This window comes from Syngnathus scovelli, chromosome 3, assembly GCF_024217435.2.
Source record: "Syngnathus scovelli strain Florida chromosome 3, RoL_Ssco_1.2, whole genome shotgun sequence".
In the NCBI taxonomy this organism is placed as follows: Eukaryota; Metazoa; Chordata; class Actinopteri; order Syngnathiformes; family Syngnathidae; genus Syngnathus; species Syngnathus scovelli.
This window is the reverse complement of record NC_090849.1, coordinates 11,453,472-11,465,639: the sequence shown is the minus strand read 5'-3', so window position 1 is coordinate 11,465,639 and position 12,168 is coordinate 11,453,472. Positions and strand designations below refer to the sequence as shown.

Below are 12,168 nucleotides of genomic sequence, written 5' to 3'. Positions count from 1 at the left end.
GACAAACAACCATTCGCACTCGCACTCACACCTAGGGACAATTTGGAGTGATCAATCGGCCTACCAAGCATGTTTTTGGGATGTGGGAGGAAACCGGAGTGCCCGGAGAAAACCCACGCGGGCTCGGGGAGAACCAAATCAAATCTAAATGATAAATCAATTTTATTTTTAAAAATGTTACCGTAAATTTTCCGTTTCCAATTTCGCTGACCACCTGAAATACCACCACAAACCACTAGAGAACCGCGGACTACCGGTTGACAATCACTGGACTAAGTGAAATAGACTAGAGGATCTAAAAAAAAAAAAAATGAACAAATCATGCCATGATCCAAGAAAATTCAAGAACACGTGAGAAATGATGTGATCTCAAGCTATCGATCTGTAAACAGGTACAAAGCCATTTCCAATGCTTGGATATATAGAAATCCCTATGCTCATGTTGTTGGGGTCATATGTTGTTTGGGGAATTTGGAGGAGGGGGGGAATCAATACTCTTTGCAATGAGGACGTTATGCCGGCTCTAACTAGAAAATGTGGAAAAAGTGCAGCACTGCTTCCTGGAGTCACCATCGGTGGAGCTAGTCCAGTTTGACTTGAATGGAGACAATACTTCCATGATTTCCAATGTAAACTCAATTATGGATGTTGTTAATCTCACTCTTAGATATCCACATCTCTTTTTTTTTCTCACATCACCTCGACTTGGCAGGAAAATGAGCGATGCGAAGCGTTGCCTTCGAAACTGGAGGCCACTCTGCTTGCAAAAGACCGTGAAATCATTCGTCTTCTTGAAAATATTCAGCGCCTTCAGTTCACGCTACAGGAGGTTCAAGAGACCTCAGCCAATCAAATCATAGAGCTAGAAAGACAGTTGGCCTACAAAACCGAAGCTATTGAGGTGAGTGGCACTGACATGTTAAATGATTGTCCTGCTGATAATTTATTTATATTTATAGTAATAAAATCTTTTTTTTTCTTTTCAGAGATTAGAAGCTAAACTGAAATCCCAAATGGATTATGAAGAGATTAAAACTGAACTCAGGTGGCAATCTATTGTGGAGCAAATGCACGTCATTGCTTATTGGATAAATGAATGAATTAATGAAGTTATTGTGTCTCTGCCCATAGTATCTTAAAGGTAATGAAGCTGGCCTCTGCAAATGGCAGCTCATCCCAGGTATGGGTTCTTTTTTCACATATTCCACTCAGCCTTAGCAAACACTTGTTGCCTTTCTAATATTATTTTAAAACGTCACCTAATTACAGTTTTGCTCGATCTGTTTGTGTGTACAGGATTCTGCCAAGGCCACAGAGGCACTTCTACTGGATAAAGAGGCGTTTCTTCCCTCCCACAAATATCTGATGGAAAAGGCCAGACTATCGCACAGCACTGGTAAATGTGCCGTTTAAATAATTCGTTTTTTCATAGCTAGCAAACCAGAGGTGACCACTGGCCAACCTTGTTCTGCTCTGCAAAATGCAAAATCAAAGAACTCTAGAAATACCGCATGGGCACAAGAAACTACAAATTAAGATTGAACACTTTTCTGAACTGGTTAAATAGATTTTTCTTTTTAGATATTTAATTTATTCTATGGTCAATATGTTATTAACCTTTTTTTTTTTTACAGCTTGTCAATTCCCAAACATCATAATTACAACCACTAAAAATTACAAGTACTGTGACAGGGAACCATGAATATAAAATGTAATTTACATCTGATATTATACAATTTTAGAAGTCACTCATACTTAAAATAAAAAAAATCAATAACCTTTTCAATAAGTCAAATAATTTTTGTTTTTGACTGTCTACAGTCAACAATATTTAAGTTGTCTATGCTGTAAAATGTAGAATGACTTTTTAGCTAAGAAAACTTTATTGAAAAATGACCATGCATAATTATAAGATGGTTGAAAACATTTTTGTCATTAAAAAAACGTATAAGCCATTTTTAGCATTTTTGTTAGATTGTTATAATGAGATGTACATACTACAGTATACAATAAAAGCAGAACATGTCACTGTCAATCTGTAGATGATGACCAGTCGGAGGATGGAGCCCGCGAGACAGGCAGGCCGCCCGGCTCCAACTCGTCATGCTCTCAGGTGGATGGTGGTCACGCCTCCCCTAGTCCTGGTCCTCCCACACTGGATGGGTCATCCTCCAGCCACGATCTGCCTCGTCCCTTCTCCATGTCACCGTGTTCTGGTGACCGGCTTTCAGGAGACCACCTCCTCCACAAGCATCTTCTCTCCCCGCATTTTAAAAAGGAAGGCCATATGGCTTTTCCCACTGCACTCTACGCAGCCAAGGTGGCCCTCATGTCAGCCACTCAAGGGTCCGGCAGCAGTGACGCAGGCTTGCCTAGTGACCAGTCCGAAAGTGGTGGCTCGACTGCGGGGGACGACGACCAAGTCGACACAGCGGAGATCGCTTTCCAGGTGAAGGAGCAGCTGCTGAAGCATAACATCGGCCAGCGTGTGTTTGGCCACTATGTGCTTGGCCTCTCGCAAGGCTCAGTCAGTGAGATCCTGGCCAGGCCCAAACCCTGGAGGAAGTTGACTGTGAAAGGCAAAGAGCCCTTCATTAAAATGAAGCAGTTCCTTTCTGATGAGCAGAACATCCTGGCACTCAGGACCATCCAGGTCCGTCAAAGAGGTGAGTGGAAGACACCACATAATGAACAGAAACACTTTGTTTATTAGCATGTTGTTTAAGGACCCCCCCCCCCACACACACACACACACACACACACACACACACATGGCAATGGCTGTCTGTTACACACAGATTCAGCATTTGTGGGCCAGCCCAGTCCCAGAATATCAGGAGACCAAAGCAGACGTGACCAACCCTTATAACTCTTAGAGCTACTGAGACGTGGAATACTAGGTAATTAATGTAACTATCCAAAAAGATTAGAATTTGCACCATGTGGTACTGTATATTCAGTCTAAACAATATGTAAACAGTGTCATGGAATCTAAAAATATTCATCAGTTAATTTATAGATAGATCTATTTTTTTAAACCCCCCGCCAAATTCTTGAATAAGTGGAAATATGCCACCAATAAGCATTTTCCACATAAAAACAGGGATTGCCTCCCTTAAAAAAATAATTTGCTTATTGTCTAGCAGAAGTCCGCATCATTTCAATGATTGCAAGATAGATTCCAGCCACTATACCCAAAATGTCAATTGGTGGCTTATTATACTTAAAACCAACTTGGACCTCATCCTTGACTTCTTGTGCCAGGTTTGTAGTCTTGCTTTTCAACTTTGTTTTCTCCCTAGATTCATAGCTTTTGAAAGTTGAGCTTCCCGTATACAGAACCTTCAGACAGCGCACACTCAAAGGCAGCCATTGATCTACCAGTCAAAAGTAAAGCCTTGAAACTGCTCTCTGATCAACCATCCCACTCACCCCTCCTTTCTGCTGTCTCTCCTCCTACCCCTTATGGCAGGGAGCATCACTCCACGCATCCGAACTCCAGAAACTGGGTCAGACGACGCCATCAGGAATATCCTGGAGCAGGCCAAGAAGGAGATCCAATCCCAGAGGGGAGGTGAGTCTGGAACCACAAATCAGGCTTGATACTCATTATTTCACCTATCTTAGCGGAAATGCAGTGATGCAGTGAGTTTGTATTATCGTCTGAACGACTGCCTTTCTTCTTCAGGGGACTGCAAGACACCCGTGAACACCTCCTTGGGCAGAAGCAGTAACGGGGCAGGCAACAGCTCTGACGAAACCATTAAGAACATCCTACAGCAGGCTAGGAGGGAGATGGAGTCCCAGCAACAGGTCTTGATGGATATGGAAGGCTGCGCAAGAGTCTCAACAGTTGGCACAGGAGTCCAAGTGGAACGTCTGGGGCCCCATGAGCGATCCAAAGGCCTGCCTTTGCCCATCTCCATTAAACAAGAGGAGGGGGGCTGCGTTACTGTTTGCATGGCCAATTCCATCAGCAGTCCCCAGACACCCCTCAGCGTTCTCTCCCCAGCTGTCTTTGTTCAAAATATCATCCGCAAAGTCAAATCAGAGATCGGAGAGGTTGGCACTTACTTTGACCAGCACTGGTCCCAGGAGCGGGGGTCGATGGGCTTCGGGGTGGGAAGCTCCCGGCCCTTTAACTCCATTTCCCCCTCCGTGTCTTCCTCCTCTTCCGGTCCCTCCATATTGACCCGGCCCTGGCCTCGCCTGGAGAACGGTGATTGTCTCAGCGAAGAGGCCTCTGCGGCTGAAGAAGAGCTCGGGCTGGGCCGGCCCATGGAGGTGAAGGTGGAGTCGGACACCTCAGTCAGTGGCGAGTCCCCGGGCCCTAGTCCCGGCCGCCTTTCTTACTATCCAGCGTACATTCCACGAGCTTTGAAGCCCACCGTCCCACCGCTGACTCCAGAACAGTACGAGTTGTACATGTACCGGGAGGTGGATACCATCGAGTTGACCAGGCAAGTAAAGGAGAAGCTGGCAAAGAATGGCATCTGCCAGAGGATCTTTGGTGAAAAGGTCAGTTCACATGAATCATTAAAAAATCCAAAAACGTATATTCTTTTCACATACATTTCAGCTGCTCACGGATTTACACACTTGGAACGGTTTTAAAAAGCTGTTTTGATTTACTTTACGGTCTAAGCAAGACTTGCATTGTTATACTTTTATTGTTGCTGCAAATGGACAGATTTTTTAAATGAAGATTTTATTTTTCCCCACGCTTGTACCATTTTCAGATCTTTTACTTTAATAGAAGATGCACATGTTCACTCATCTGGCCCCAAACACCAATCAAATAGATCACCAAATGATTCCCGAGCGCGGCACCGCTGCTGCTCACTGCTCCCCTCTTCTCAGGGGATGGATCAAAATCACATGGGGATGGGTTAAATGCAGAGGACAAATTTCACTACACCCAGATGTGTGTGTGACGATGATCATTGGGACTTTTAACTTTAACTTTATTCAGTCTTTGATTATGAATGTGGCAAATTAGATCATTATAAGACATCACTGTTTTAAAAAAAAACTTTTCTCAACCCTCAACTTGAATTTGGCCCATTAGTACAAAGACCTTTATTGATTGCTGCTCTCATTTTAAATGTTTTTTATTCAATGCTTCCCACTTTGATACTAAGTTTAATGGGCTAATTAGAAAGCTCTTTTTCCGTATTTATGGTGTTGTGCTGACCTCTAGTGGCTTTTTTTGGAGCTGCATCACTTTTAAACGATGCGTTACATGCACAATTGTACTCTTTCGCACAGTGTGTGTGGAGTCATATATAAAAAAAATTATATGTTGCACAGGTGCTTGGGCTTTCTCAGGGGAGCGTGAGTGACATGCTATCACGGCCCAAACCCTGGAGCAAGCTGACTCAGAAAGGCAGAGAACCCTTCATCCGCATGCAACTCTGGTTACTTGACCAGCTAGGTCAGACCCTCAACCAGGCCCCGCACCAGGGTCAAGGTAAGTCTGCATTCAAAGACCGTTTTCAATTGAACAGCTCTTGTGCATGTGCCCATATCATCAGCAATCAGAGACATTCTGTATTGTTTGTCAGGAGCATTTTGATTTTGTTATGCGTAGTATGCTCCTTGAGCTAACTAACCATAGTTGTTGTTTTAGAGTTAAATAAACATTTATTGTGTGTATCTCAAAAGTCAAATGCAAAACGAAGCACGATGATGTGGATTCAAACAACCACCTCAGTCAGCGATAGACATTTTCGGGCCCACTTGAGAATACGCAAAAGACATCAAAATTCCTCCCTGGAAATGTAATAATTAACATCACTGATATTGTAAATATTTAATATACTATGTATTAATGTACTTTTCAGGTATGAGGCCCCTCCCCTTGGATGACATATGCGATAATGTATTCGTTTATCTCCGTTTTTCAGACTGTTTTGCAAGTGTCTGTGTATTATATTTTAATTCCAGACACATTAATTTACTGTTACTGGTTACTCCCTGTGTGTGTGGTTTTATCAATAATTCAGTGAGAATTTCACTTTTGCACCAAGCACTTATTCTGGCATCTCAAGACTACTTTTAACTCTGGCTTAGCAGTCCTCTCCTGTTTATTACTACTTGTTTTCCTTTTGTAAAAAGGAATCTTGTGTGAAGTATATCTTATTCACCACCACGGGGCGATGATAAGTGAGTCGTTACACTCGCTTGAAAACATGATGACATCATCAACAAAAACGCACTTAGTTTGTATATTCTAAATATTGTCCACCAACCATTAGCCACAATACTTTGGACTACACGTGTGATACCTTCTCTGTCACAGATCTCCGGAACATTTTCGACTTAGCCGTAACACCGAAATATATGGCAATTGGCTGTAACAAACTACAGACAAATCAGAATATTTGGCATCTTTGAATAACTGTTCTTTTTACATCTGCTGTCTATCAGCCTCGGATAAAAGTCCAGTCACCACGCAGTCTTCACCGTCCCCACCCTTGAGTCCAGCAGAGGGTCAGCCGAGTCCACTGGTTGAACCGGTGAGCCTCTCTCTGGAGAGCAGCAAGGAGAACCAGCAGCCTGAGAGTCTGGTCCTGGGGCTACCTCCCCAGCCCGAGGGCGGGAAGTCAACCTCCAGCCTCATAGCCTTACATCATCCCGCTAACCCACTTGGCATCCAGGAGCTGGTAGCCATGTCCTCTGAGCTGGACACCTACGCTATCACAAAAAAAGTAAAAGAAGTGTTAACAGACAATAACCTAGGTGAGTCTATTAGACAGTCAGCTCATCCAAAGTACTGCAGTTATCAAAGGTATGTATGTATGTATGTTTCCCTACAGGCCAACGTCTCTTTGGGGAGACAATTCTGGGTCTCACTCAAGGCTCTGTGTCTGACCTCCTGTCTCGGCCCAAACCCTGGCACAAACTTAGCCTCAAAGGAAGAGAGCCATTTGTGCGCATGCAACTGTGGCTCAATGATCCCCACAATGTGGAAAAGTTGAGGGCTATGAAGAAGATGGAAAAAAAAGGTTACCTATTTTTACCTTATCTCCATTATGTCATGGTGATGTTTCTTTTGTTGATGTTCTCTCTCTGTTTCCATTGCAGCTTACCTGAAGAGGCGTTATGGGTTACTGAGTACAGGCTCAGATAGTGACTCACCCAGTACTCGCTCCGAGTGTGTGAGTCCAGCCTTAGCCTCGCTGGACCTGTGTTCCTATGGTCAGGTGAAGAAGCCTCGAGTGGTGTTGGGAGCAGAGGAGAAAGAAGCCCTGAGGAAGGTCTACCTCTTGGAGCCATACCCTTCTCAGAATACCATTGAGATGCTAGCTGCCCAGCTCCATCTCAAAACCAACACTGTTATCAACTGGTTTCACAACTACAGGCCAGTCAATGCAACTCTTACTGATGACCTTTGCTATTTTCATGTACTTGTCATAACTACACAAGCGGATATAGGAAAGCAGGACAAAAATATGGATTTGCAAGATTTTGTATGGTGTCTGTTGAAAAGGTCTTTCTCTGTTTGGAAAAAAAAAAAGCAAAGCCCTGTATGGCTTTGTTGTGTTTTGCTTGGCTTCGCCAGCAAAAAAAGAATCTGTCCTGCTCGGAGCAAAAACTTGCTGATCAATGTTGTTTGTTTGTTTGATATTATTTTTCCTAGTAGGGTTCCCAAACGTTTTCATTTTAAGACCCAAATATTCAGCAAGGGAAACATTTCCAGACTAATTGCGGTGTTTTATGCAGGTCTAGGATGAGACGTGAAGTGCTGATGGAGGGTCTGCCGGACAACGACACTGATGCTGAGCATCACAGCTACTCGCCTTCACTAACAAGGAGCCCTCGCTCTGACGGCGAGGAGAGGAGGCTGCAGCAGCCCTCAGGACACAACCACTCCAGCCTTCCTCTCAGCAACGCTGCACTTCCTCACATCAAACAGGAGGCAGCGGACGGAGAGATCGTGGCGGAAGTGGGGGAAGAGGGCTCCGTGAGACAAACGAGAGCTCAGTGTTTTTCCACTGCAGTGCAATTCCCACCGTTTAAAAGTGAACATGAGGACCCCGCCGTTGGCTGTCATGGGCCCCTCTTAGCCGGCCAGACCGCGGGGCAGGAAGAGGGGCTGAGCAGTCAGGCTGCCGTGTACACAAGCACCACCTCTCTTGATGCCCCCCAGAGAGTGAATCAGTCCAGGCACGAGGGGGAAAACTCTGGAAAGTCGCCCATTGACCCGGTCAGCTTCAAGGCTTCGTCGGAAGCCTGCCGCAGCAGCTTGGAGGTCTCCCTCAACTCGCCCTCTGCTGCGTCCTCGCCAGGTCTCATGATGTCAGTCTCTCCTGTGCCCTCTTCCTCTGCTCCAATATCCCCCTCGCTGCCCAACCCGCCCTCAACAAGCACCAGTCACAGCCTGGACCCGAATGCACCCCCACCTTTCCAAAGCCCCAAGATCAACAGAAACACTCAGAGACGCAATGAGAAAATGGCAAACCTCAATAATATCATCCACAGGTTGGAGAGAGCAGCCAATCGAGAGGAAACGCTGGAATGGGAGTTTTAGGTCTCCGCTCACTTGTTTGCAGTGCTGCTGTTGAGCTTTTGATTGTGCTGCAGCATAACAAATAAGAGCTTCCCTGAAGACTTGGAATGGAGCCTGGCTCCTGAAAGTCCTGCCCTTCCCAAGTGAAAACTTGTTGAAAATGGAAACAAACATTATGCTAAATTCCCCACAAGACCTGAATGTGGGGGACGAAACGTTTCTAAATATGTGTTTGTTTTCATTCTTTTTTAATGCGTACTACTTTGAGCTATGTATGACAGCAAGCTGTCCTTTTACCTACTGGACTTGACGTGGAGACTTTTGCAGCTATGGTGTCATAAAGATGTACGCTGAAATCCTGTAGATTGCCACTGGGTGAGATTAAAAAGACCCCTGTCTTAAAGCCATTAAAAGCACTATAACTATTTGAAAAGATACATCGACCAAATTTGCTACTTTTTGAATAGCAATTTTTCAAATTTTGTCTTTAAGACTGGACTGATAAGTCAAGCAACATGTAATCCTTTCACTGACTGAGAAATAGTCCCTTAAGACTCTAAATATTCAATACCTTGTAATTAATTCCTTAGCGATGTTTTAAACTATTTGTAACACACGTATAAAATGTGGTTGTACATGATGTAGAATTGTCTGCAATAGCCTTCTGGAAACCTGATGTAGCATGGTACTCACTTGACCCTGTTATTCTCTGTAGTTAGTCCTCCTGTGCGCTGCTTATACTTGAGTGAAAACGAGAGAAAAATGTTGAAAACCTCAAAAAACAACAAAGGAAGTGACAAATGTAACGAGTCGAGTACTTTTGACTATTTTCTTTTCCCCTTTTTCTTCAAACGACTGTTGAGATTATTGTTGAGGTGCTTAGGGTAGCCAGTTTGACATCCACTACGCACAAGCACAGTTTACACAATTATTTCTTTCACAATGCCCTCTTTGTCCATCCAAGACACACTTTTTCAGACGTAAGAGTGTCCAAGACACACGAGACAAGGTTGACCTCAGATTATCTAAATGCACACCATGCCAGGACCGTGTGCTTAATCCTCATACAAGGTGGGTTAGAAATGTTAGAGGACTAGTGTCGCAAAAGATATATAGTCCAACCAAAATGCAGGCTATGAATTTTCTTTTCCTTCTGGGCGAGATTAACCAGTGTTTGCTACCGCGACATCCTCGCTCAAAAAAGAGGCTGGAGTTGTGGCTGGACAGCTTGTGGTTGCTTCTCCTTCACAACACGCCTCACAAGGCAACCAGGAGCACCCAAAGAAATTTAAAGACTCGTTTTGAAGATGTATAGGTGGAAGACGCGCCAGCTGAGAAATGTCTTTTGTGACACCGGTCCTGGAACTTTTCTGACATGTGCCGTACATGAACATAACGCACGCTGGTATGACTAAATGGAGGGGAACAACCTATTTGACTTATTTGTGTATTTGACAAGCAAATAAGTATCAAGTTTTGTTTTAATGGAAGGAGCTCATTTTTTTGACGTTGATCCTCTTCACAGCCAACACCTGACTGAGCGCACTTTCTCAAAATGGATCTTGTACTGTAGCTAGAGTAATAATGTATACTTGATGAAACACCACAACCTCTAACGCATGTTATGACACTACAGAGAGCATGATCATTTTGGTATGACCTCATTAATCTGGGGGAAAAAATTCTTAGCACATTTTATCCTGGGACGCACACAGTTACAGTTATCCCCGTATGTTATATTTGCCCACTTGTATTTTGTGAGTCAATTTTTTTTTTTTTTGGGTCATGCTTGCAAAATGTTTTTATTTATTTATTTATTTGAGGTATTTTGCTTCTATTTGATACTCTGAACCATAATTAGATATTCATTACCCTGTGTATGAACTACTTACAGCACTTAGATTTTGATAATTGTGAGGACTCAAAAAAAAAAAGAAAAGTCAAATATCAACATTATCCTTAGTGTCTGCAAGTCTTTGCCTCGACTGTATTATTGAAGTTGGTAGTAAACACTTGCACATGTCTTCACAGGTCAGAAGACTTGGGTTGTATTATGTAGAGAACTATATTACACAATTACTCTGAATAACATCTTAAATTCTTGGAGCAAACTGTGCTGATTCTAATTAGAGTGTAGAGGTTTAATAAACCAAACCCATCCATGCTAATGCTGGTCTAACAAGCTCACCCTCATTTAAGGCATTCTCTCAGGGTAGTCTTTCTTCAAACAGTTTTCCTCCTCTGTGTCTGTGATTCTGACAAACAAATACAATATGTCTTTTTGGGAATAACTTATGCGACCTGTTAAAGTTGTAAGAATATGGAATGGCAACTTTCTCAGGAAGCGGTTGTTGCAGTTAAATTCTGTGTACAGATAAATCAAAAATCTCAGATTGAAACTACCGGTGTGACGTGAATGGCTGGCGTTTTGGAAAACATTCGACTTTGCGCTCTATATTTCTTGAGCCGCTAAAATGTTTTCTGGTCTTCATACTGTCTTTTTTTTTTGCATAAAATAATGTATAGTTATGCTGGGGGGGTTTGTGGTGAAACATGGGCAAGTGGCAGAAAAAGAAATGTATTTAACATGGCGGTTATTCTCATGAAAATCTCAGTTTTGCATGCAAATATTTCATTTAGGTCACATGGCAAAGGGGTAGTAGGCTGTGTTTTTGTGTTGTTCTTGCACAGCACCATTTTATCAGTCTTTTTACTATAGTGAAGTCCATGCATGGTGCAGCTGATACATTTGGTGCACAATTTCATCATGAATCCACTCTAACAACAAATCATTAGCTACCCTCTTAACATTGCTGTCATATAAATATTTAAATCATTTTGTGACATATCATCTACGTACCCCGTGAATTATCCTCAGAGGAGTAATGCCTGGTAAAAAGGTGTGATTAAAGAGCGTCTGGGCTTCTAACGATGTTATTTACAAAAGCAAAGCTTTTTGTAAAACAATATTTACTCATTATGTTTTTTATTGAAACTGACAATAGTCACTAAACGAATGAAGAATAGATTGAGGATGAGCAGTACAGATAATGGATGGAATTGGTCCTCAAAAATGTAATACTTCACCCAGCTATGGATATGGAGATGATGATGACAAGACATTAAAGGTTTGTTGCAAAATCCCTTGAAAGTCAACCATGTGTCAAGAAGAACTCACGTCATGCTATTCAATGTTAAGAGTGGATGAGGTACCTTCTTGCAATGAAGTTGTAAGCCATCATTCAATACATAATTGTTTTAAGACACTGCCGTGTCGTGTTTTTATTTCTGTAAAGAAAACAAATAGATACCCTTCAGAAATCGGCACATATTCTATTTCCAGAATACCATAAAATTTCCGGAGTAGCAGAATTACTTTGCTATTGTTTTTACGACACGTGGTCTGTAAGTTTAACGGCCTTGTTTAAGTGGCTTTTGGTCATTTTTATCGATCTTCCGTCAAACAGCATCTTTCATTTGGTATGTTGTATTTGACACCAACCAGTGGTGTAGAAATGTATTGCATCATACTAGCCATACTAAGCAAAATTTGATTTTGGGGCACCCCGTCTCTGACACACTGATTATTAATAATTCCTTGTTAAATTTCCACTTAAGCGACGAGAATAAGTAATAAATATGAAAAATACAATGTG

The 12,168-nt window shown here is 42.6% G+C and overlaps 1 protein-coding gene across 2 annotated transcripts in view; it reads left to right on the top strand.

Annotated features, from left to right (window-relative positions):
* The window catches only part of cux2b (cut-like homeobox 2b), an 83,085-nt gene extending 71,307 nt beyond the window's left edge, over positions 1-11,778 (top strand). For both annotated transcript variants that reach the window (XM_049716750.2, XM_049716751.2), the window contains exons 11-22: positions 713-901; positions 987-1,045; positions 1,132-1,180; positions 1,297-1,396; positions 2,043-2,666; positions 3,473-3,574; positions 3,689-4,518; positions 5,311-5,470; positions 6,430-6,741; positions 6,819-7,007; positions 7,087-7,363; positions 7,726-11,778. In XM_049716750.2, the coding sequence (XP_049572707.1) occupies positions 713-901; positions 987-1,045; positions 1,132-1,180; positions 1,297-1,396; positions 2,043-2,666; positions 3,473-3,574; positions 3,689-4,518; positions 5,311-5,470; positions 6,430-6,741; positions 6,819-7,007; positions 7,087-7,363; positions 7,726-8,533 (3,699 nt within the window). In that variant the 3' untranslated portion in view covers positions 8,534-11,778. The remainder of the gene's footprint in view (positions 1-712; positions 902-986; positions 1,046-1,131; positions 1,181-1,296; positions 1,397-2,042; positions 2,667-3,472; positions 3,575-3,688; positions 4,519-5,310; positions 5,471-6,429; positions 6,742-6,818; positions 7,008-7,086; positions 7,364-7,725) is intronic.
* Positions 11,779-12,168: the final 390 nt, after the last annotated feature.